This window comes from Phaseolus vulgaris, chromosome 1 (genome assembly GCF_000499845.2).
Source record: "Phaseolus vulgaris cultivar G19833 chromosome 1, P. vulgaris v2.0, whole genome shotgun sequence".
Classification (NCBI taxonomy): Eukaryota; Viridiplantae; Streptophyta; class Magnoliopsida; order Fabales; family Fabaceae; genus Phaseolus; species Phaseolus vulgaris.
The window spans coordinates 41,987,524-42,010,765 of NC_023759.2; the positions used below are offsets into that span (position 1 = coordinate 41,987,524).

General features: G+C 34.7%; 2 protein-coding genes, 1 long non-coding RNA gene and 1 other non-coding gene across 5 annotated transcripts; 2 read left to right on the top strand and 2 right to left on the bottom strand.

The window, feature by feature from the left end:
* TRNAQ-CUG (transfer RNA glutamine (anticodon CUG)) lies at positions 1 to 71 on the top strand. The gene has a single exon. It is a non-coding gene; the product is annotated as a tRNA-Gln (tRNA).
* Positions 72 to 5,829: 5,758 nt separating this feature from the next.
* On the top strand, positions 5,830 to 22,941 carry LOC137814336 (tyrosine decarboxylase 2). Of its 2 annotated transcripts, none has more exons than XM_068617020.1 (13): positions 5,830 to 5,950; positions 6,024 to 6,168; positions 6,262 to 6,334; positions 7,135 to 7,365; positions 13,038 to 13,201; positions 14,003 to 14,143; positions 15,017 to 15,076; positions 15,442 to 15,606; positions 15,713 to 15,769; positions 16,377 to 16,441; positions 22,006 to 22,129; positions 22,360 to 22,497; positions 22,594 to 22,941. In XM_068617020.1, exons 2-13 carry the CDS (start codon positions 6,043 to 6,045, stop codon positions 22,714 to 22,716), a joined length of 1,467 nt encoding a protein of 488 aa, XP_068473121.1. In that variant the 5' UTR covers positions 5,830 to 5,950; positions 6,024 to 6,042; the 3' UTR covers positions 22,717 to 22,941. The 2 variants fall into 2 exon arrangements, with proteins under 2 accessions (XP_068473121.1, XP_068473122.1); XM_068617021.1 differs by having other exon boundaries at positions 5,895 to 5,950; positions 6,266 to 6,334.
* On the bottom strand, positions 16,691 to 17,146 carry LOC137814339 (uncharacterized). Its single transcript, XR_011081632.1, has 2 exons — positions 17,028 to 17,146; positions 16,691 to 16,922 (listed from the first exon to the last, which is right to left on the bottom strand). It is a non-coding gene; the product is annotated as an uncharacterized lncRNA (long non-coding RNA).
* On the bottom strand, positions 19,373 to 21,369 carry LOC137814337 (uncharacterized). The gene is made up of 2 exons (XM_068617022.1): positions 19,963 to 21,369; positions 19,373 to 19,649 (listed from the first exon to the last, which is right to left on the bottom strand). Exons 1-2 carry the CDS (start codon positions 20,576 to 20,578, stop codon positions 19,636 to 19,638), a joined length of 630 nt encoding a protein of 209 aa, XP_068473123.1. The 5' UTR covers positions 20,579 to 21,369; the 3' UTR covers positions 19,373 to 19,635.
* Positions 22,942 to 23,242: the final 301 nt, after the last annotated feature.

A 23,242-nucleotide genomic window follows, 5' to 3' on the forward strand; every position in this document is an offset into this window, starting at 1 on the left:
GGTCCTATGGTCTAGTGGTTAGGACATTGGACTCTGAATCCAGTAACCGAGTTCAAATCTCGGTAGGACCTTTTTCATGTTTTTTCATGTTTTTAACTATTTAGGGCTTAATTTATGTTACTGTTGACATGTCCAATAATGTCATATTTTAATGATAGAAAATTAGAGATTAAAATCATGATAACAAATTTATTTGGCAATAAAGTAAAAGATCATTGAATTGAATGAAAGAGATACATGAATCTGCATTGATTGAGTTCTGAACCTTTTGATCAACATATTAATGGTGACTTTGAAACTTCTGAGATAACTGGTCCCAGAAAATTACTTTTGGTTGGTACTCAGTACCAACTTATTTAACTTACTAGATCCCAGAAAATTAAAGGGCTGATACATGCTTCAACTTCTTAGAACATGTTTCTAGAATATGGAGCAGAAGCAAAAAATTCATTACTTCTGTAGATTTTGTTTTGAATTCTCTTTAAAGAATTTAAGAAAATAATTTGTACTGTCTTGATTGATAGGTAATCCGAAAGATTGATAGAAAAACATAAATTAAATAAAAATAAGAAAAGAATAAATAAATATTTACTATGGCAAAGCTCATTCAAAATGTTTATAAAGGTGTTTAAAGAAGATTAAGTGCAAAGATTAAAGGTCAACTAGGTTTTAAGCTCAATAAGAAGGTGTTATAAATATGTTATCAATCCAAGAGATAAATAAAGTGAATTTATCTGATAATTAACTAATATCAATTATGATTTTGACATGGGAGTACCTTTCAAGTACACACACTCATCTGTGAGAGAGGAGACTGAAACTAAGAATTGAGAGATTTAGTTAACCCCGTCCAGAGAATAAGAGTCCACAAACCAAGCTCAAGTCTAATAAAATACTTATTATTATAAAACCTTTCACTCAAGGATGGTTTCTCATGTATAAAGAAGTCTTATCCAAAATTGAAATACTTAATGAAGAAATTATTCATATGAAGAATCAAACTATTAACTTTCTCAAATGCTTCGTATACTTCAAACCTCTCAGCGTAGGATGCTTTCACTCCAGGTGAAATACCTCCTGATAGTGCATTTTGTGCTTCAAACCTCTCGGCCTAGGATGCTTTCACTCTAGGTGAAATCCCTCCAGAGAGTGTGTTTCGTACTTCAAACCTCTCGGCCTAGGATGCTTTCACTTTAGGTGAAATCCCTCCCGATAATGGATTTCGTGCTTCAAACCTCTCAGCCTAGGATGCTTTCACTCTAGGTGAAATCCACACTCTAGTGCTTCAAATCTCTCGATCTAAGATGCTTTCACTCTAGGTGAAATCCCTTCTTAGAGTGTGTTTAGTGCTTTAAATCTCTCGATCTAGGATGCTTTCACTCCAGATGAAATTTCCCTCGAGAGTGTATTTCATTCAAATCAAATTTCAATGAAGGAAGTTCTTATTTAAGAAGCCGAAAGGTTGGCCAAAAGGTAAACAATCCTTTAAACACTATTTTATCGATTTTTACTGAGTTATAGGTTGGAAGGTTGGTCGAAATAAAGACCGAAAAGTTGATAAGCTTTCAACCAATATTTTATTGATTTTTCACAAGTTATTATGAAAACCTACAAGGAAGAAAGGTCGAAAGTTCCAAGCACATTTTAAAGTTGCTTAGAGTTTGAGTTATTTTATCATAAGCTGGAAACTTTCATAAGCTCGAAAATCCCAAAAATTCATCAGAAACGGAAACAAAGTTTGAAGAAGACATAATACCTTTCAAGAATATTCGTCTAAATCTCTCGACCAAATACTCGTCTAGATTTCTCGAATGCAAGAATACCAAAGTAATGAAAGTGGTAGGGTATACCATTTTGAACCAAATATTTATAGTGTTCTTAAAATCTCTACAAACGAAACGTCGCAACATCATGATCGTCAAATGGAAACACAGCCAATGATCAAGAGTTCATCAACTTTCATGTCAAATGGCACAATAAAGATAACACACGCGAAACGATGCAATTTTTTTCCGTACAAAAACTCATTTAATAAACAGAATCTAATCAATGCTAAAATCAAAGTCATTCCCAAAAGAACTCCTTTTTTATAAGCATTTTAATGCAACCTTTCATTCCTTTTGACAAGCATTTCGTCTTTTCAAATTCCTTATGCCTCGGGGGGCTAGTGTACTATCTGGGCCGAAAGGTGAGCCGAAAGGTTGACCGATAGGTAAACCGAAAGGTTTATCGAAAAACACAAATAAAATAAAAATAAGAAAAGAATGAATAAATAGTTACTGCCCAAAACATAAAGGGTGTATTTAAAGAAGATCAGGTGCAAAGAGTAAAAGTCCAACTAGGTTTTATCCCAATAAGAAGGTGTTATAAATAGGTGATCAATTCAAGAGGTAAGTAGAGTGAATTTATCTCATAATTAACTAATATCAATTTTGACTTTGGCATTGGAGCACCTTTCAGGTACACACCCATTCATGAGAGGAAACCAAGACCAAGAACCGAGAGATCCAGTTAATCCAGTGCAGAGAGTAAGAGTCTATAAACCAAGTCCAAGCCTAAATAAAGAAATAACAAACCAAGCCTAAGCTGAGAGATAAGACCGAGAATAAACAAGTTTAGAAGAAATAAGAAAATTATTTCTAAGCCATTGTAATAACATAATTATTTTTTCAAACTTGATTATGTTACCTTGAAAATTGTGGAGTTTTGTTCAATATTATGTTTTTTTACTTGTATGAATTAAATGAATATTTACCAGCTATGTTTATAATTGTACTGGTATGACCGATCGACTCAGTGAGTCGGCCATCACTCGAGACATATTACCGCCCAAGCCATCGTGAGAAGGTCACGTGACAACACGTGGTTGACCGATCCTTAACGTTAAGTCAATGGTTGACCAAGTCAGCAGAATTAATCCGTGGTTAAGGGTTGTTTAGCGCAACTTTAAACACGAATCAATTTTCTAATTCGACCCACCAATGAAGTCCATTATGGTAATATAAATAACACACATTTCAAGGAGAAAGGTACGTCATTATCTACAGTACTCTCACACCCGAGTGCTAACATCTCGACTGACTTGAGCTTTGAGTGCCTTTTGCAGGTACCCTCCCCGCCTGTGAAGTCAGACCAATGAGAGAATGAAAGGTGTAACATGAAACTTGGAGTATTGTAGATTGACCGAAGGTGGAAGCTGAAGCAATCGTTCTTTATATCCTAAACCCGTTCGAGAACAATAATTATTTAGTTGTTTTGTGAATAAAGTTTTTTAAGAGAAAATTAAGATTTTAAACTCTGATTCTAATTGTTGCATGATTTGTTATCACATAAATCGAGTCCTTGAATCCATTTGACTTGAAACACCAATCAATAAATAACTATAACTTACATTGCAGATAAATAATTCCAAAATAATTTTTATCAACGTTGACTCAAAAAGCGTGCCAAAGTTGTATTTGACATCTATAAAAGAATATCAATGATGTTAATAAAATAATACTCTCACCAAAGTCAATTGATAAATAATATTGACTTGCATTGAGAAAAAAATAACATTACAATGATGACTAAAACATAATCATGATATAACATGAAAATAAAAATTATACAATATTAGTTAAAAAACGATGTTAAGTTAATTACGTATCAATCGAAGTTAAGCCGTTAAACCTAGGTCGAAGAGATAATAAAAAGATAAAAGCCATAAATTTGAGAAAGAAAATAATATTAAGAATTTTAAATTCTTACTTTTAAAAAATAAAAATAGAAATAAAAATAATATAGTTTTAACTAAGTAAATTATTTTTATAAATTTATAATTTTTTATTTCTTTTAAAATTCATATTTAAATAACATTTTTTATAAAACATTTCAAAATTCTATATAAAAATAAGTTATTGTTTAAAAATCCCGATCCATAATGATAAACACAAATTATTTTTGAAAAAATGAAATTATTTTTATATTTATAAAAATAAATTCTTATATATAAAATGTCTTTTTTTACAATGCCAAACTCCAAATTTTTTTATGAAAATAAGCTAACTTACAAATTGAATTACGAATAGTCAATAAAAATGTTCTTATGTATTCTTATATTTGCATAAATTATTTTATTTGTTCAATTGCATTATTTATTCAAAATATTATTATTGAATATAAATGTTTAAAAGTTACATAAAACAAATTAAAAAGAAAAATAATATAACTTTTATATTTTAAGTACCTACCGACTTCATCTAATAGTGTGTTGGTTTGGTGACTATTTCTTCCAGTAACTTCATGCTTTCTTCTTGCACCTCCATAAAACATGACAATTTTTTCCTTTCTATATTTTTTTTATTGACACCCTTCTTCTCCTTTATCTAAAATGCATAATATAATTTTTTATTTCGAATTCTAGAGTTCAAAATGTATTTTCAAACCCAAAAAATATATTCTAAATTCTAAAATTTAAAATATAAAATTGTGTTCTGAATTTTATAGTTCATTTTCAAACTCAAAAAAGACCTTTTGAAGGTCTATTAATAAAAAAAATAATCTTGCACCTTTTGCTAAAGGATAATTTTGAAATTGAAAAATTTATGGAGTTACATAAAAGAAATTGTCTGGTTTGGTTTAATGATACAAATCTCACACCTCCTCTAATTCAAGGGTGTTTTTTCTTGTATCCCTACATTTTTCTTCCTACATTCTTACAATTTTTTAAAATACGAAAACTAGTTTTGTTATTTTTATTTGAAAAGACACTATTATGGGATTTGGGACTTTTCAGAAATCTGGTTCAGGATATTTATGTATTGATGAGTTCATATCGGTGAATAATTTTTTTACTTAGTAAATCTAGAATGATTTTTTAACTTTTTGATGTTTATTATGATTTTCAATAATTTGTTAAAATTTTATGGTGAAATGTTAATTTATACCGAGCAATACACAAGAGAGGCACAAGGTGTGTCAGTGACACATCAAGGCTAAGATGTGCTGGTTCATAGCATCCAATAATGGTTATGTCACCAATGTAACAAGTTTGGAGAGGTTTAACTTTTGTTTTTTTAATTGTAAAAAATCTAATCACGTAAATTAGCAAATCAAAAACACTTTTCATAATGAAATCCAGAACTACAAGTGTCCAAATCAATAACAAATCATAACGTGGTTAACTCGAAGAAATGGTTACATTGAGATTGAAGTAATGCAGAAACATAAGTATTAACTTCTAAAAACTTTCAATGGCAATGGGAATGTGGAGACAAAATGGCAAAGAAAGGAGAAAGATACGCGGTGACAGTAATGCTATGGTGCCTTTAAGGTTTTTCAAAACTCTAAGGAAAATTTAGTTATTACACATGAATGTAGGGGTGTATGAAGAAAAATGTAAGGTGCATGAAGAAACAACCCTTATCTAATCCAAAACTATCTTAATTAAATAATTTTTTTCCCTAAAACTCAACTCAGCCTTCTAGAAAATATCAATATAGGTGTTTCTTTCTGCACCTCTACACTTTTTTTTCCGCACCTCTACATTCTTTAAAATATCAAAATTATTTTTGTAGTTTTAGGTATTTATGGAATAGTGGTTCCATAAGCCAAAGATAAAATCTAAAAGACAAAAAATCATTCCAAAATATTTTTGTCTAAAACACATTTTTTATTTTCGGATTTATAAATCCGGAATTCATAAAACGTTCTGGAAATATTTGGGAAAGATTCGAAAGTCATTTTTTAAAGGGAGAAAACTGTCTTTTCTGACAATGACGGTGCAGGAAGAAATTTGTAGAGGTGCAGGAAGAAGTTGCCTATCAATATTTAACCGTGTTTTTAAAACCTATATTTAAATAAAATAAAACTAAAATATTATGATATTTGTTATGTTTGTTAGGATGGAGGGTAGCTTCATTCTTTGAGTGGCTCTTGTTCACTCTTTGCACTATCGTGAAAGAGAAATGTATGAATGGTTAGTTAGTGTAGTGCTCTGATTCTGATTTATTGAAAGTTGATGGTTACATTGTTACGTGCAGTGTTTGAAATTGTTTGAAGATGGAAGAGAGTGCGTTGAGGGCCATGGACGCTGAGCAACTGAGAGAGCACGGTCATAAGATGGTCGACTTCATTGCCGATTACTACAAAACCATTCAAAACTTCCCCGTTCTCAGCCAAGTCCAGGTTCTTCATTCTCCTCCTTCTCTTCCCAATCAATGCATTTGTAGAACTGATTTTACGTACATGACGCTTGATTACACCATTTCTCCTATTTAGCCAGGTTATCTGGAGAAGCTTTTACCAGATTCTGCTCCCGATTATCCTGACTCCTTGCAAAATGTTTTGGACGGTGAAACTTCTTACTTCGATTCTGAATTAGCCTTTTTTTGTTTACTGCAATGTTTTATTATTATTATTAGGTTCCGTTTGGATAAACTTTAAACAAACACTTCTAGACAAGACAATTGAGAAGTTAAGTTCAACTTCTCCAAATATGGTTTTAAATTTGGCTGCAACACAGTTGCAGTTCTGTTGTGAACCTTGGCATTGTAGAAGATTGCGGGCTAATGGGGCCGCAATTGCAGCTAGCAATACTCATTGCGGTTGTAGACTGCATTTTAATACCATGGTTATAGAAAACTGCATTTATAGGTTGAAGATTAACTCTAAATCATGTTGAACAGAACGTTTGCTGAAGAACTTAGTCGGACGTCTGATTACACTGTTTGGCATGAAGGAGAAGAAGATTGTCTATTAGGACTAGTGTAGTAGTGTTAAGACAAGTTAGACTTTTTAGTACAACAAACTGTTTGCTAAAAAGCTTAGTCAGACGGTCGGGTTACACTATTTGATACAAAGGAGAAGAAGACTGTCTACTAGGAATAATTTAGTAGTGTTAAGATAAGTTAGACTATCTAGTAAGTATTTGTTGTAAGTATTCTCTTACTCCTTAGTTTAGGATCTATATATAGAGGTTTTATGGGCTTAGATACCACACACTGTGTGAGTAGAAAGTGATGTTAATAAAAGTGTTTTCTTCAATTTTGTTCTTGTGTTTTTTTTCTGTGTTATTGTTAAGAACCCAACAGTTTTAGTAGAATGTAAAATTGTTTGAGCAATGCTAGCTTGATACTGTTTGTGAAATTGCAGATGTAACGGAAAAAATACTCCCAGGGGTGACGCATTGGCAAAGCCCGAATTATTTTGCGTATTATCCTGCCAACAGTAGCATTGCTGGATTTCTTGGAGAGATGCTCAGTGCGGGTCTTAACATTGTGGGTTTCAGCTGGATAACTTCTCCTGCTGCAACTGAACTTGAAAGCATTGTTCTGGACTGGCTTGCTAAGGCGTTCCAGTTGCCTGAAGATTTCTATTCTAGCGGTAAGGTCTTGAATGCTGTATAGCTTGTGAAGATACAATATGCATAGTCTATGTTTTTTAAGCTCAAGTGAAAGAACTTGGGTATTTTGTTATTTTACTTCGTATATGAAAAGGAAGAGATTGTATGTTCGAGGGGTGTTCGTGTCTTAACTGATAGTTGTAGAAATTATGGGATTTGAGGTACAGAGGGATGTAAAGTTGAGAATAGAGACTGATACTTTGAAGTTGATATTTACCTGATATGAGAAAACATATTCGATGTGTTAAAAAACATAAAGCACTAACCCTCATCGATATTAATACCAGAATCAGTCCAAATTAAATATGAAAACAGATAATGAAATATAAGAAAATAGGGTAACCAATCTAAAATATATAATAATTATAATTTAATATGCTCTAAACTATTGTAAGATATAACTATGATACTAAGGGATATCCTCTAGAAATTGAAGTTATGAGTCTATAATTAAGCAATTAATCTTGTAATAAAGGAAGTTCATCTTGATACTTCCTCGGTCCTTCCTTTTGGCTCCACAAGTTCCTTTGTGAGTTTGTTTAGGACATGAGTCATTCTTTGTCTTGTCTTGCCTTTTCTTCTTTAATAGTATTAAAGGAAAAGAAAGAATAGGGTAAATCCCTTGTGTATATTGAACACATAGGGTTATGTTTATATAGGAAAAAGAAACATATGGGCTAAGCCCATTACATAAATATGAGATATCTAACAATATCTATAATATCTCATAATATCAAATAATATCTAATTATATCTAATAATATCTAACACTCCCCCTCAAGCTGGTGCATATAGATCATATGTACCCAGCTTGTTACAAATGTAATCAATCCTAGGTCCTCGTAAGGGTTTAGTAAAAATATCTGCTAATTGATTATTTGAATTAACAAACTCAGTCTTGATATCTCCTGATATAATCTTTTCTCGAATGAAATGACAATCAATCTCAATATGTTTTGTCCTTTCATGAAAAACTGGATTTGAGCTAATATGAAGAGCAGCCTGATTATCACATATCAGTGTCATTTGAGTAACCTCTCCAAATTGCAATTCTTTAAGTAACTGTTTAAGCCAAATAAGCTCACAAGTAGCCGAGGCCATAGCTCTATATTCTGCTTCTGCACTAGATCTTGCCACAACACTTTGTTTCTTGCTCTTCCAAGAGATCAAGTTATCACCAATGGAGACACAATAACCAGAAGTTGACCTTCTATCAGATGGAGATCCTGCCCAATCAGCATCTGAATAACAAACGACTTTGGTATGGTTATTATGACCATATAACAAACCTTTTCCAGGAGAGCCTTTAATGTACTTCACTATACGAATGACTGCATTCCAATGATCTTCACATGGAGAATTAAGAAATTGACTCACCACACTGACTGCAAAGGAAATATCAGGACGAGTAACAGTGAGATAGTTCAATCTTCCAACTAATCTCCTGTACTTCTCAGGATCTGAAAGAGGCTCCCCCTGATTGGGTAGAAGCTTGACGTTGGGATCCATGGGAGTATCAACAGATTTCGAATTCATCAACCCAATTTCCTCCAAAATATCTAATGCGTATTTTCTTTGAGAGATAACAATACCAGTATTGGATTGTGCTACCTCAATCCCCAAGAAATATCTGAGTTTGCCAAGATCTTTGGTCTGAAAGTGTTGACAAAGGTGTTGTTTTACTTGTGAGATGCCATGGTGATCACTGCCGGTAAGAACAATGTCATCAACATATACTACAAGATAGATACACCCAGCACTCGAGTGACGATAAAAAATTGAATGATCGCCTTCACTGCGAGTCATACCAAATTGTTGAACAACATTGCTAAATTTTCCAAACCAAGCCCTAGGAGACTGCTTGAGGCCATATAAGGATTTGCGAAGACGACATACCAATCCAGAAGACTCCCCCTGAGCAACAAAACCGGGAGGTTGCTCCATATAAATTTCTTCCTGCAAATCCCCATTAAGAAAAGCATTTTTAACATCCAGTTGATAAAGAGGCCATTGTTGAAGAGCAGCCATAGCTATGAATAAGCGAACAGAGGCCATCTTTGCTACTGGAGAAAAAGTATCACCATAGTCTAAACCAAAAATTTGGGTATAACCCTTAGCCACAAGACGAGCTTTGAGACGATCAATAGTACCATCAGGACCAACTTTGATAGCAAAAATCCACCTGCAACCAACAACAGATTTCCTAGATGGTAAAGGAACAAGTTCCCAAGTTTCATTATTCTGAAGCGCATTCATTTCATCAAGCATGGCCTGACGCCAACCAGGATGGGCTAAGGCATCACCTACAGATTTTGGAATGGATACAGAAGAAATAGACGAAAGGCAGGTATAAAAGGGTTGAGATAGTCTATGGTAACTCAAAGCAGTATAATGTGGAGAGGGATTACGAGTAGAACGTATACCTTTACGAATAGCAATAGGAAGATCAGGTTCAACAGTCGGAGGTTCAACTATAGGAGCCGGAGGGGGATGAGGTGTTGGCACCAGAATAGAGTCTGCTGATGGACGATGAGATGGTTGACGACGACTATACACCTGAAGAGTTGGCGGCGGTGGTGAATTGTTAGGTGCACTAGGCACAACAAGAGGAATATTAACTTGATTAGATGAAGAAATTGAAGGAGAAGGACAAGACTTAAAGTAAAGGGAAGATTCACTGAAGGTGACATCTGCTGAAATAAAATAACGGTTTAAAGACGGTGAGAAACATTTATATCCTTTTTGTGATCTAGTGAACCCTAAAAAGACACATTTGTGTGACTTAGGAGATAATTTATCAAGACCAGGACTAAAATTATGAACAAAACATGTGGACCCAAAAACTTTGGGAGGTAAAGAGTGGAGAGGGTCATGTGGAAATAAAATAGAATGAGGAATTTTGTTATCTAAAACTGAAGATGGCATGCGATTAATGAGATAACATGCACTAAGAACGGCATCACCCCAAAAACGCTGAGGAACATCACCATGGATTAAAATAGTACGAGTTGTTTCAACAAGATGTCTATTCTTGCGCTCAGCTACCCCATTTTGTTGAGGTGTATAAGCACATGAAGTTTGATGAAGAATACCATGAGAAGCCATAAAATTTTTAAAAGAATGAGAAAGATACTCACGTCCATTATCACTGCGCAAAATTCGGATGGAAATTCCAAATTGATTTTTAATTTCATTGTAAAATATTTGAAATATAGAAAACAACTCAGAACGGTTTTTCATTAAAAATACCCAAGTACATCTTGAATAATCATCAATAAAAGTAACAAAATACTGAAATCCTAAATTAGACTTAATACGACTTGGTCCCCAAATGTCAGAGTGAACTAAGGCAAAAGGAGATGAAGCACGTTGTGAGACACTACGAGGAAAAGAACTACGAATGTGTTTCCCTAACTGACACGACTCACACGATAAAGTAGACACATTAGACAAACATGGAACAAGCTGTTGCATCTTGGCAAGACTAGGATGACCCAACCGAGCATGAATGAGAGATGGAGAATCCATAATTGCGCCAACATGTGCAGAGATCTGTAGTTGATAAAGTCCATGAGACTCACATCCGGTGCCAATCATCCGTCCCGAACTCCGGTCCTGTAAAGTAACAGAATCTTTGGTAAAAGAAATAACACAGTCAAGGGAACGAGTGAGACGACTAATGGATAATAAGTTAAATGGAGACCCAGGGACATAAAGAACATTATCAATAGATAAAGATGAAAAAAGATTAATAGTACCAACACCATGTGATGGTACCTTATATCCATTGGCCATGGTAACTGAAGGTAAATAACCCGTAGTAGATAGGGAAGAGAAAAAAGATTTATTACCAGTAATGTGATCAGTGGCACCTGAATCTAGAACCCAAGGGCCATGGGAAGTGGAGTGAGTGAGGCCAACAAAAGATGTACCTGAATGTGCAACAGAAGCCGTGGAACTAGGGTTCTGACGATCCTCATACCATTTAAGAAATTCATTGAAAATAGCAGGCTGGCTTGGGGTATCAATTGAAGTATGGTCCATGGTAGAAGGTTGCACAGGGGTAATTTGAGCAACCGCAACAGATCTAGGAGGACGACCATGTAAGGCATAACATCTGTCAATTTTGTGGCCAAGTTTGCCACAATGGTCACACTTGTGACGCCCTTTGCCCGGCTTGTGAGCGCGAGTACGATCATTATGCTGAGATACTAAAGCAGAAGAGTCATCAACATGAGACGTTATATCAGCGGTGTGTTTACCTGGCACGCGCAAAAGGGTAGAACAAGTGGAAGTAAAATTGGGCACAATAGGAGATCCCAAAATTTGATCACGAACGTGAGAATAATCATCAGGAAGACCATGTAAACCCAATAACATGAAGAACTTGGATCTTTGTTCTAGTTCTTGAGAAGGAGTAGAGGCAGGAGGTAATAACTCATTAAAATCATGAAGAAGAGCATGAAGTTTACCTAGATATTCTGCCATTGTACCATCAAGACGTTTGGGAGCAATAATTGTGAGAAGATTTTGACACACACCATAAAGACGTTGAGTATCATTGGTGTATAATAATTTTGCTTGTTCCCAAACTTCTGAACATGTTTCATAGGTACGAAAAATTTGTTTTAAAGATGAGTGAATGGTCGATTTGATAACAATGCATAATTGAGCATCAATTTTCGACCAACGAACAACCTCATTTTCAGCAAGAGTAGGATGAGTAAGATGATCAACATAACCTTGACTCTTAAGCCATAATTTAATATCTGATGCCCAAGTGTCATAATTGGTTCCATCCAATTTGTCAATGGAAAGATGAACATTGACGTAATTAGTATAAATAGATGAATCCGGCATAATGACGGAAGAAGAAGCCATAGTGGCAGCGGAAGCGGAAGAAGCCATAAAAGATAAGGACAAATCCAGTCACCGGTTAATTGGCGGGAGCAACAAAGATGAAGGCTCCGACAGCGATTCCGGCGGTGTCTCCGGCGAAGGTCCGGCGAAGTTCCGGTGAAGGTCCGGCGAAGGTCCGGCGAAGGTCCGGCGAAGGTAGGGGTGGTGGCTGGAAAAATTCCAGTGAATAGTGGATTCACCAATAAAAATTGAACCCTAAACCCTAAACTCTAACCTTATGCTCTGATACCATATTAAAGGAAAAGAAAGAATAGGGTAAATCCCTTGTGTATATTGAACACATAGGGGGTTATGTTTATATAGGAAAAAGAAACATATGGGCTAAGCCCATTACATAAATATGAGATATCTAACAATATCTATAATATCTCATAATATCAAATAATATCTAATTATATCTAATAATATCTAACAAATAGAATGTGGACTTACATGCCCTTGACACTTTTCTGAATTCATATCTGTCCTTTATATTGCCGAAAGAGTAAAAGGATAAGGAAAAGAAAAAGAGAAAATGGGACTGTTCCATAATTTAGGAATTAGGACTAATTCAGGTAGGTTTGCAAATGAAATTTCTCCTGGCTTTGAATGAGCTTGTAAACTCAAGCTTGAGATTTTCATTAACCTTCAACTTGGTTGAATTTTATAGATGATTAAAATGTTAACCTAAATTGTATATGAATTATGTATTTGATAGAAAAACTCAAATACTATATGTAAACTTTGACTGCAGGGAAAGGTGGTGGAGTTATACAGGGAACAGCAAGTGAAGCTGTACTAGTTGTCCTGTTAGCTGCACGTGACAAGATCTTAAGAAGGCTTGGAAGGAGTGCCCTCCCTAAGCTTGTGATGTATGCATCTGATCAAACACACGCTGCTTTACAAAAAGCTTGTCAGGTACCTCCAATGACACAACAATAAAATGACCTTATCATATATACTCAATGACATACGGGTTACCTTATTGTTCATTTTCACTAACTTTAACTTTTGTTGGCAAGTGCTCCTAGCTTTCTGACCTATTTTATACACTGAACATTTTTTTAAACTTTTCTCTTGTTATTCCTTGGCGTGAGTAGGTGTATGGAGATTCATATCCACTAAAGATATGATCAATGTAGTCAGTATAAAGCCTGAACATTTCTCTTTTTATAAGTAAATTTTGTGAGGTTGAATGCCAAAATTCTAAGAGGCCTTTAAGTTTTTTAATTTTCTATTATGATCCGTTTATTGTTTTATCCAAGGAAAAGTGTTGGTTATCTTTTAATTCTATAATCATAGTCGTCTTGTTAATAGTTTGCAAAATGGGGAAATTATATAGATTTTTTATCATTTAAATAAATTGTAATGGCTATTTGTTTCCTTAATTATATGATTATCATGCTCTTTAGCACCAAATAGATGAATATGCCAGTGTTACAGTGTCACCTGATAACATCTGACCTTAACTACGATCACACAAAGTTCAAACTATTCAGCCTATTCTATAGTCTATTAGTAGTTAACGAGTTATTACAGAAAACCTATTCTTCTGCGAGTATTTTAAAAATTTGTTTAGTATTTATCACCCAGTTGATCAAATGATAGTCTGATTCCATTTTTGGTACGGAAGTCTTCCTCTGTGTTTCTTAGATGCATTCTTGAATATAATCAATGAGATAATTTTTATTGTAATAGTTTTGAACTTTTCATTGGCAGATAGCAGGACTTAATCCAGAGCTTTGCAAGTTTCTTAAAGCTGATTCTTCAACAAATTATGCACTTTCTCCTGAAGTACTTTCTGAAGCAATTTCAAATGACATTGCTGGCGGTCTTGTACCATTTTTCTTATGTGCTACTGTAAGAATTGAACACAATTATATGAATTTGAAACAAATTACACTATAATGCATTAACTTAACTGACCATTATTTACGTGTCTTATATCCAATATTTCATCATCCATGTTCACAGAACTTCAAATTAGAAATTTCTCACCTCTGTCTCTTCATGTTGCTATCTAACCTCTGTCTCTTCATTATTTGTTGGTGGGAAACAAATGGTTATATACCTACCACTAATAGGGTCTATTTTAGGACTAATAAAGGGGAGAGAGAGTAAGGGACTAAGATCCCAGTCTGTTTGTAAAAAACATAATTTTGATAGACAGCAAATAGTAACACTTGGGAGAGAAAAAGATTGAACGAAGTTAGTTAGGGGAATTGTTTATTTGAAAGTTTGGGGAGAGTCCATGTCTCTCAAATATCTAGAATAGTAGGGTGATGTGACTAAAATAGTAGGGTGATGTGACTGTTATTCTGCATTACTATGTAGAATCTTACTTTCTCATTTCTGATCTTTTATCCCGGTGATACAGACCCGTAGATACAGGTTCCTGTTTATAAACTTTCTGTTTTCTTTCGACATTCTATTCCAGTCCAATTATTCAGTTTCATGAAATTTTCTCATTTTTTTTATTTTAAATTGTACATCCAAGAGAGTTGGTGTTGAATATATGCATGTTGACTCTTTCAAGGTTTAAATCTATAGATGGTACTAAATGGATAATTAACATGGCGAATGTTTATCACCAGAACTTGGAACTAATGTTGGATTTATATTTCTTGTTGATGAGTGAAAAGTATCTAATCTTGATGTAAGGTAGCTTAAGAGTCCATTATTGATATTAAGTTTCTGGCATTAATTGCATACACTACGCATTTATGTATGCAGGTTGGTACCACCTCGTCAGCAGCCATTGATCCCCTGCCTGCATTGGGGAAAATTGCCAAGGTAATATTTTTTATTCAATTGTGATATGAAAAAAGCTAGTATAGCCTCTGATTCATTGTATTAAGGTTATTAACCAAACGTTTATTTTTTAAAATAAAAAAAGACGTGACTCTCAAGGAACAGCATGCAGTATGTTAGGAATAATGATACTTATGGAGTTGCAAGAAAGAAAAGTTCGATGCATGAATTTTCCAACTGTTTTGGCTCATTGTCCCTGCTTAGGTTTTAGGATCCCTATTTAGGCTTTTAGGATGACCGGTTCATAAACCTCCGCTGACCTGCATCAAATTGTTTGACTGGTCTTTTGAATGCATTTTGTAGAGCTATACAATCTGATAATACTCTGGTGCCTGTCTTTTTGGCAGACCAACAATCTTTGGTTTCACGTGGATGCTGCTTACGCTGGAAGTGCTTGTATATGTCCAGAGTACCGCGACTACTTTGACGGTATTGAAGAATCGGACTCATTTAACATGAATGCACATAAATGGTTCTTGACTAACTTTGACTGTTCAGTACTTTGGGTTAAGGTATCCATAATGCATATTTTTACCTCAATCTCACTTTGCATCTTCATTTGTAACATTTCAATGTGCATCAAAACAATGTCAAACTGATTACAAGTTGATGACACAGGACAGAAATTCTCTGATTCAATCACTGTCTACAAATCCTGAATATCTGAAAAACAAGGTAAGTTTCTACTGCATGCTCGAGGTTTATACTGAAGTTTAACTGCAAGAGCTTTTCAAACTTTTGAATAATATTCTTTAGTTTTTTCTCTTTTGTGTGTGTGGATCTTACATTAAACTACATTCCATTCAGTCAAGGTGTAGACAGCATCACATTAAATTTATAAGTTAAAATCTCTAGATGAAAATTGAAGAATATGAATTGTTATTCACTGAATCCAAAAGAAATGTGCATTCTACTTTAAAGGAACCCAAATGGCAAGCAAATACATGTCAAGGTAAGAGAGAGAGAAACAAAATTGAAGCACCTAAAAAATGTCCTTCTCTTTTTCCTCTTCTCTTAGAGAGGTGCTTCAAATGTTACGAATGATAAGTATTGAATGCTTTTGGGATCACCCACAAATTAACCCGGGGCATTTTTTTTTTCAATTCTTTTTCTTATGTATCGATGTAAAGTTAATTTCCTCTTCCACTGTGAACTAGTTCTTATCTTGAGACTCATGTGGGATATAGTACTTAAACAAGAAGCTTGTCATTTGAAAGGTCGCGTCGCAGCTATTGTTATTTATTCCTAGTTTAATAGTCTGCTTACGTTCTTGACTTTGCAGGCCTCTCAAGGAAACATGGTCGTAGATTACAAAGATTGGCAAATTCCTCTTGGACGTCGCTTTAGGTGGTTTATTGGAAGTTTTTCTTTGGAAACGTTTTCATTGCTTCTCTTAAAATGAATTATTTTGTACATAGAATGTTCATGCAAATCCACGTCTAGATAACGCAATAAAACACAATCCCTAAGATTGCACAAGAACTACAGTGAAACGAAAGAGGAATAAGGAGTTGTGTGAGAGGAAACCAAACAAGAACAAAATAAAACAGAACCCTAAAGAGAAACTCTGTGGTGTAAAAACAAAGATGAAAAGAATAACAATGAATCTGCTGATGTGTATTAAAAATTAAATGTAAGGTGTTTTTACATAGGTATAAAAAGTAAAGTGTATTGAGCAAAAAATAGAAGGCCCATGTAACTAACCGTCAATGCAAAAAAAGAAGTTTATTACCCCCTCAAGCTGGGAATAGATGTTTTTCATTCCCAACTTGGAGTGCAGAAGCTGAAAGGTGGATGGAGGCAGTGACTTTGTGAAGATATCAGTAGTCTGTATGGAAGATGAGATGGGAAGCAACTTTAGGGAACCAACATTAATCTTTTCCTGAACAATATGACAATCGATCTCGATATGTTTGGTGTGTTCATGGAAAACCTGATTTGATGCAATCTGGATGGTAGATTGATTATCACAGTACATGGTTGTTGGTTGTGTGTAGGAGACACCAAGATCTTGTAGCAGATAGGTGAGCCATTGGAGTTCGCAGGTTGTGGCAGCCATGGCTTTGTACTCAGTCTTAGAGAAACTCTTGGAAATGGTTTGTTGTTTCTTTGATTTCCAGGAGATAAGTGATTCTCCTAGATATATGGAGAAGCCAGTAAAAAATTTTTTGGTCTCAGGGCAAGTGGTCCAATCAGAGTCACTGTAAGCTTTTAAATGGATAGAGTTCTGGTGAGGAAGAAAAATACCATAGCCAGGAGCATTCTTGAGATACCGCAGGATCTGAAAGACTGTTTGTTGATGAGTAGAGGTTGGGGCAGAAACAAATTGACTTAGCTTGTTGACACTGAAGGAAATATCGAGTCTTGTATTGGTGAGGTAGATGAGCCTCCCAATTAGGCGTCGGTAGGAAGATGAGTCTTCTTCATTCAGCAGCAGACCTTGTTCACTGGAGAGGCGTGAAGAGTGAACCCTTTGGTGTAGAAACAAGGGCACAGTCCAACATTCCCGTTTCATGTAGGAGGTCAAGAATGTATTTCCTTTAAGAGAGATGAATGCCATCACTGTTTTGAGCAACTTCAAGGCCTAGAAAAAACATGAGGTCACCCAGATTTTTGATCTTGAAATGGTGATGCAGCAGTTTGGTGATGTGGGCAATTTCCTCATTGTTGTTTCCAGTCAAGACAAGGTCATCCACATACATAAGAATAACAATGATATTAGTATGATATTTTCTAATAAATAAGGACTGGTCATTAGAAAGCAACAAATGTGAGAGTTTGGCATACCATTGTCTCCTAGCTTGTTTCAGGTCATATAAGGAACGCTGTAGTTTGCAAACAATAGTCTTGTTTGGAAGAATAAACCAGGTGGGGGCTTCATGTATACTTCTTCATGGAGGTCTCCATGGAGAAAGGCATTATTGATGTCCAACTGTTTGAGTGCCCAGTTATTGGTGGTAGCAAGGGCAAGGAGAAGACGTAGTGTTGTTAGTTTGGCCACATGGGCGAAGGTATCTAGGAAGTCAAGACCTTCCAGCTGGGTGTAGCCTTTGGCAACCAGGCGTGTTTTGTAATGGTCAATGGTGTCATCGTTGTTGTGTTTGATTTTGTAGACCCAACGACAGCCAATGGGTTTCTTACCCGGTGGAAGGGGAACAAGTTGCCATGTATTATTTGTGGAGAGAGCTTCAAGTTCGGCCTCCATAGCTTGTTTCCAGCATGGATTTGTGAAGCTTCTTCATAGCTTTTAGGCTCAGTGTGTGATGTAAAGGAGGAAAGAACATGTTCAAAATTAGAAGACAAAGCATTATAAGACAAAAATTTAGAGATAGGATATCTTGTACTTACAGTCTATGTAGATGGTAGATCAGTGTGGAATTCTTCAAGTAGGTAGGGGTGTGTCTTGGACGAGTGGAACGTCGAGGTGGATTAGGGATGAGTTGGTCCATAAGGGCCACAATATCGTTTTAGCAGTGTAGTTATCATAGGGAAAATCATAAGTGGAATCATAAGAAGAAGGAATGGGTAATGATAAATTGTTGGGACTCTTGTTAACTTCATCTTTCAATTTGTAAAGAAAGTGAGTTTCAAAAAAGACAATGTGTCTGAAGACCTCTATTTTATGATTTTTAAGATTGAGAAAAATGTAACCTTTAGTATTAGGTTGAAAACCAAGAAAGATACTAGAAATAGAGCGTTCATCAAGTTTCTTTTAGTGAGAAGTGATAGTGCCAGAGTAACAAAGGCAGCCAAAAACACATAAAATGGAAAGATCATATAAAGTGCAATGCAGTTTTTCATATGGAGATATGTTATTTAAGAAAGGAGTAAGGATGCAGTTAATGAAAAGAACAACATGTAAAGTAGCAAAATGCCAGAAAATAAGTGGTAAATTGGCTTGAAAAAGCAAAGCATGAGTTACATTGAGAATATGTTGGTGTTTTCGTTCAACGATACCAATTTTGCTCTAGTGTTTCAATACAAGTTTTTGATGAACTAAACCTTTTTAAGAAAAGAAGTTTGTCATAGAAAATTCAGAACCATTATTTGTCCTAATAGTCTTAATAGTAGTTTTGAAATGATTTTCAATATAAGATGTGAAGTTAACTATGTGATTGCGTACTTCAGATTTTGTATGCATAGGAATAATCCAAGTATATCGAGAAAAGTCATCCACAATGGTTAAAACATATCGAAAACCATGCATAGAAGCAATAGAGCAAGGACCCTAGATATTTATATGTAAAATATAAAAAATGCTAGCAGTATAGGATTTACTTAAAGCAAAAGGAAGTTTCTTATGCTTTGCACAATGACAAGTATCACATACAAGCATTCTTTTATTAGAAATGAAAGGATAAAGAGATCTCAAAACACACAATCTTTCATCAGAAAGATGCCTCAATCTATAATGCCAGAGATTGATATTTTTAACAATACAATGAAAGGAAGGAATAACATTGTTTGCGACCATATTTTGAAAAATAGAAGATTTAAAAACATATAATCCATCCTTGGCTTCAACTATATCAATCCTCTCTTTAGTTTGATGGTCCTGTATCACACAATTAGTTGATGAAAAAATTAAGTGACAGTTCATATTTGTAGATAATTTAGAAGTAAAGACAAGATTGAAAGTGAACTCTGGAACATACAATACATTAGTGAGAAAGATTCTATTATTAAAAATGACATCCCCAGAAAACTTAGTGAAAACACAGTGCTCATTTGGTAAACTAATGAAAACAAGTGGAATGCTTTTATATGATGTGAAATCAGATAAAGATGTGCATACATGGTCAGTCGCCTTGAATCTAAGATCCATAAGCATCTAGCAGGTTTAATGATGTTGAAGAAAAAAATATTACCTGGTGGAGACTGTGTTGTACCATTATGAGCAGAATCAACAGTGAAGGAACCCACCTGGTTCACTTGTGCTTGTTGTGGGGTGGTAGCGTTGCTGCTAGTATGTTGTTTGAACAAGGTAGACAGGACTTGGTATTGCTGGACTGTCAGGCGAATGCCTCCTTGTTCTTGTTCTTGATTGCAATGCTTAGAAAAAACTTCATCAGATAAAACAACATTATGAACTTGGTTAGTCTTAGTGTGAGTAAAATTGAAACCAGGAGGAAAACCATGTTTTCTATAGCATGTGTCAATGGTATGACTAGTTTTACCACAATGAGTGCACACTTTTCTGTGACTGTTGGTTCTGAAAGTCTTGTAGTCTTGATTAGGAAAACCAACTTTCTTGAAACATACATTCTCTATGTGACCAATTTTTCCATAGAAAGAACAACTTGTAGAAATATTACGATTAGTGCTGGCATTGTTAACATTGGTAACCAAAAAATTACTAGCCATTTGACGTACTTGTTGAGCAACAAGAGAGAAAATCTTGGGTATAGGTGGTATAGGTTCCATTAGGAGAACATGTGAACGAATATTGTGAAATTGGTCATTTAATCCACGCAAGAACTGCATAGCCTGATCCTTAGATCTTTTTTACTTATAGTAGATGATGCAGAGCAAGAACAATCACAGATAGGGTTCGGTCTAAAATTATCTAACTCATCCTTGATGATATAAGTTTTGTAAAATAATCTGTGACAGATAGTTCACCTTGATTTAAAGAAAAAACCTCCATTTGTAAATCAGATATTCTAGAAAGGTCCCCTTGGAAATATCTCGTTTTCAAATCGTTCCAAACATCCACAGCCTTATCCATCCAAATTATACTTTGTCTAATAGGAAGGGAAACCGAATGGACTAATCATGACGCTACCATGTTATTGCACCTTGTCCAAGTTGAGAAAGTAAGATCGTCCTTCGATGGGCAAGGATGTGTACCCAAGACAAACTCCACTTTGTTTTCGCGCTTAAGGTGGTGATGACGGACCTACTCCAAAAGTGGAACTTCGTTGAGTCTAACACTGGTGGATGAGTGAAGCTGTTGGATTTTCACTGGGATAAAGGTAGAGATAGCTACTCGTTAATGAATCTGAGGGAGCTGGTCTCGTCGTTCCTTCTTTCTTCATAACACTAAAGAAAACAAGAACATAAGAATAAGAGCAAGCAAATTTAGAAAAAGAACAAGGAAAGAATTCAAGAACCAAAGCGCGAGAAGAGCTCTGATATCATAATGCAATAAAACGCAATCCCTAAGATTGCACAAGAACTGCAGTGAAACGAAAGAGAAACAAGGAGCTGCGTGAGAGGAAACCAAACAAGAAGAACAAAATAAAACAAAACCCTAAAGAGAAGCTTTGTGGTGTAAAAACATAGAAGATGAAAAGAATAACAATGAATCTCCTGATGTGTATTAAAAATTAAATGTAAGATGTTTTTACATAGATATAAAAAGTAAAGTGTATTGGGCAAAAGTAGAAGGCCATATAACTAACACTCAGTGAAAAAAAGAAAAGAGGCATGGGCCCAAAAAGAAGAAGTTTATCACTGGACAATGTGGACATGCATAAATTTGGTATTATTCATGCATTGGGGCTCTAACTCATTTATGCCTAAATATATTAATAAGAGGAATGCTAATAATACACTCTTTAGCCGACTTCACTATTGGTTGAAATTTATTGGAAACTATAATATGTGAGGCCCAGCAAAATTGTATTTTTCAATAAATTTCGGTCAATGGTAAAGGGTGTGTTCAAGAGAGAGTGTTGTTAAAATTTCTTATATTAATTTGTCTGTGATCTTGATTTGTAATGTTTTTTTTTGGATTTTTTGTACGTCTGAGTTTCTTTTTATTTTTCCCATTTTAAGAGATTACGGGAACTTCTGATGTCATAACTTCTATTAAATCATTGGTCTTGTCTCTTTCTAATAAATACACCTTAAAAAATTATATTTTGCCAGCAAATGTGTAATTGCCTATTCACTGTACTGAACTCCAGATCACTAAAATTGTGGATGGTGTTGCGACTTTATGGATTGGAAGGTCTGCGAAGTCACATAAGAAACCACATTGAGTTAGCTGCTTATTTTGAGGAGCTTGTTAGTCAGGACAAAAGATTCAAGGTATTCTTCCTTCTATGAAAAGCTTCGTTCTTAATTTCTTAATTTAAAAACAACGTATCCGTCATGTGGACAGTAATAACTAGGTAGGTGTTAGAGAATGTCTTCAGTCAAAATATGGCCATCTAAATAATGTTAAGTCAAAATATGCCAATTTTGAATATTTTGTTCTTAAGTACTTTATTTACTTATCTGGGTATATTCTCTAAAATTGCAACAAATTTCGTACACAGGTCATTTCACCTCTCTCATTCTCCTTAGTTTGCTTTCGGCTGTTGTCCCCTCTCAATTCTGAAGATCACGGTAATAAACTAAATCGTGATCTACTCGACTCAGTAAATTCAACAGGAAATATTTTCATAACACACACGGTATGCATAAATTAGCTTCATAATTTTGTGACTTTTGTTCTTTATTCTTTCATTTTCACTAATTTTCTTTCCCTTATTGTTAACTAATATGTGCAGGTTCTATCAGGTGAGTACATTCTACGTTTTGCAGTAGGAGCACCATTGACAGAAAGGAGGCATGTCACTATGGCGTGGCAGATTTTTCAAGATAAAGCCACTGCTCTACTTGAGAGTTTATAGAATTCATATGCTCTAAGCCTCGAGTTTCCCAATACAGCAATAGGAGTTGTCCCTCCTATATACCTTTTATTTTTTACCAAATTTTACATTTTTTTTACCAAACTTTACATGACAAAAATATGTTTTTTAGTCTTTTAATTTTTAGAGATTTTCATTTTTAATTCTTAGATAAGTGTTTGACTGGTGTTAATTTCTAATTTTTTATTCGTTAATTTTTATAGTTTCTATAGTTGGAGAACACGACTAAATGATATTGTGACAACCATGTTAAGTTTTGTTTGGGAAATTTTTTTCTAGTCTCTTGAGCAATCGGTTTAACCTAACAATCTACTATGAGATGAACTAGGTCAATTTTGGTTGGATTGAATGTATAGAGAGGTTTTGAATGATTAAAGGTTAAGATTAGGAAAGAGTTGTAAATTGTATTCTTACTTATTTTATTTTTAAGTTCACTCTCTTGTGCAAGTTTCTAACAATTTTATATTGTCAAAAAAATTGTAGTGTTTTTAGAATAGCAAAACTAAGA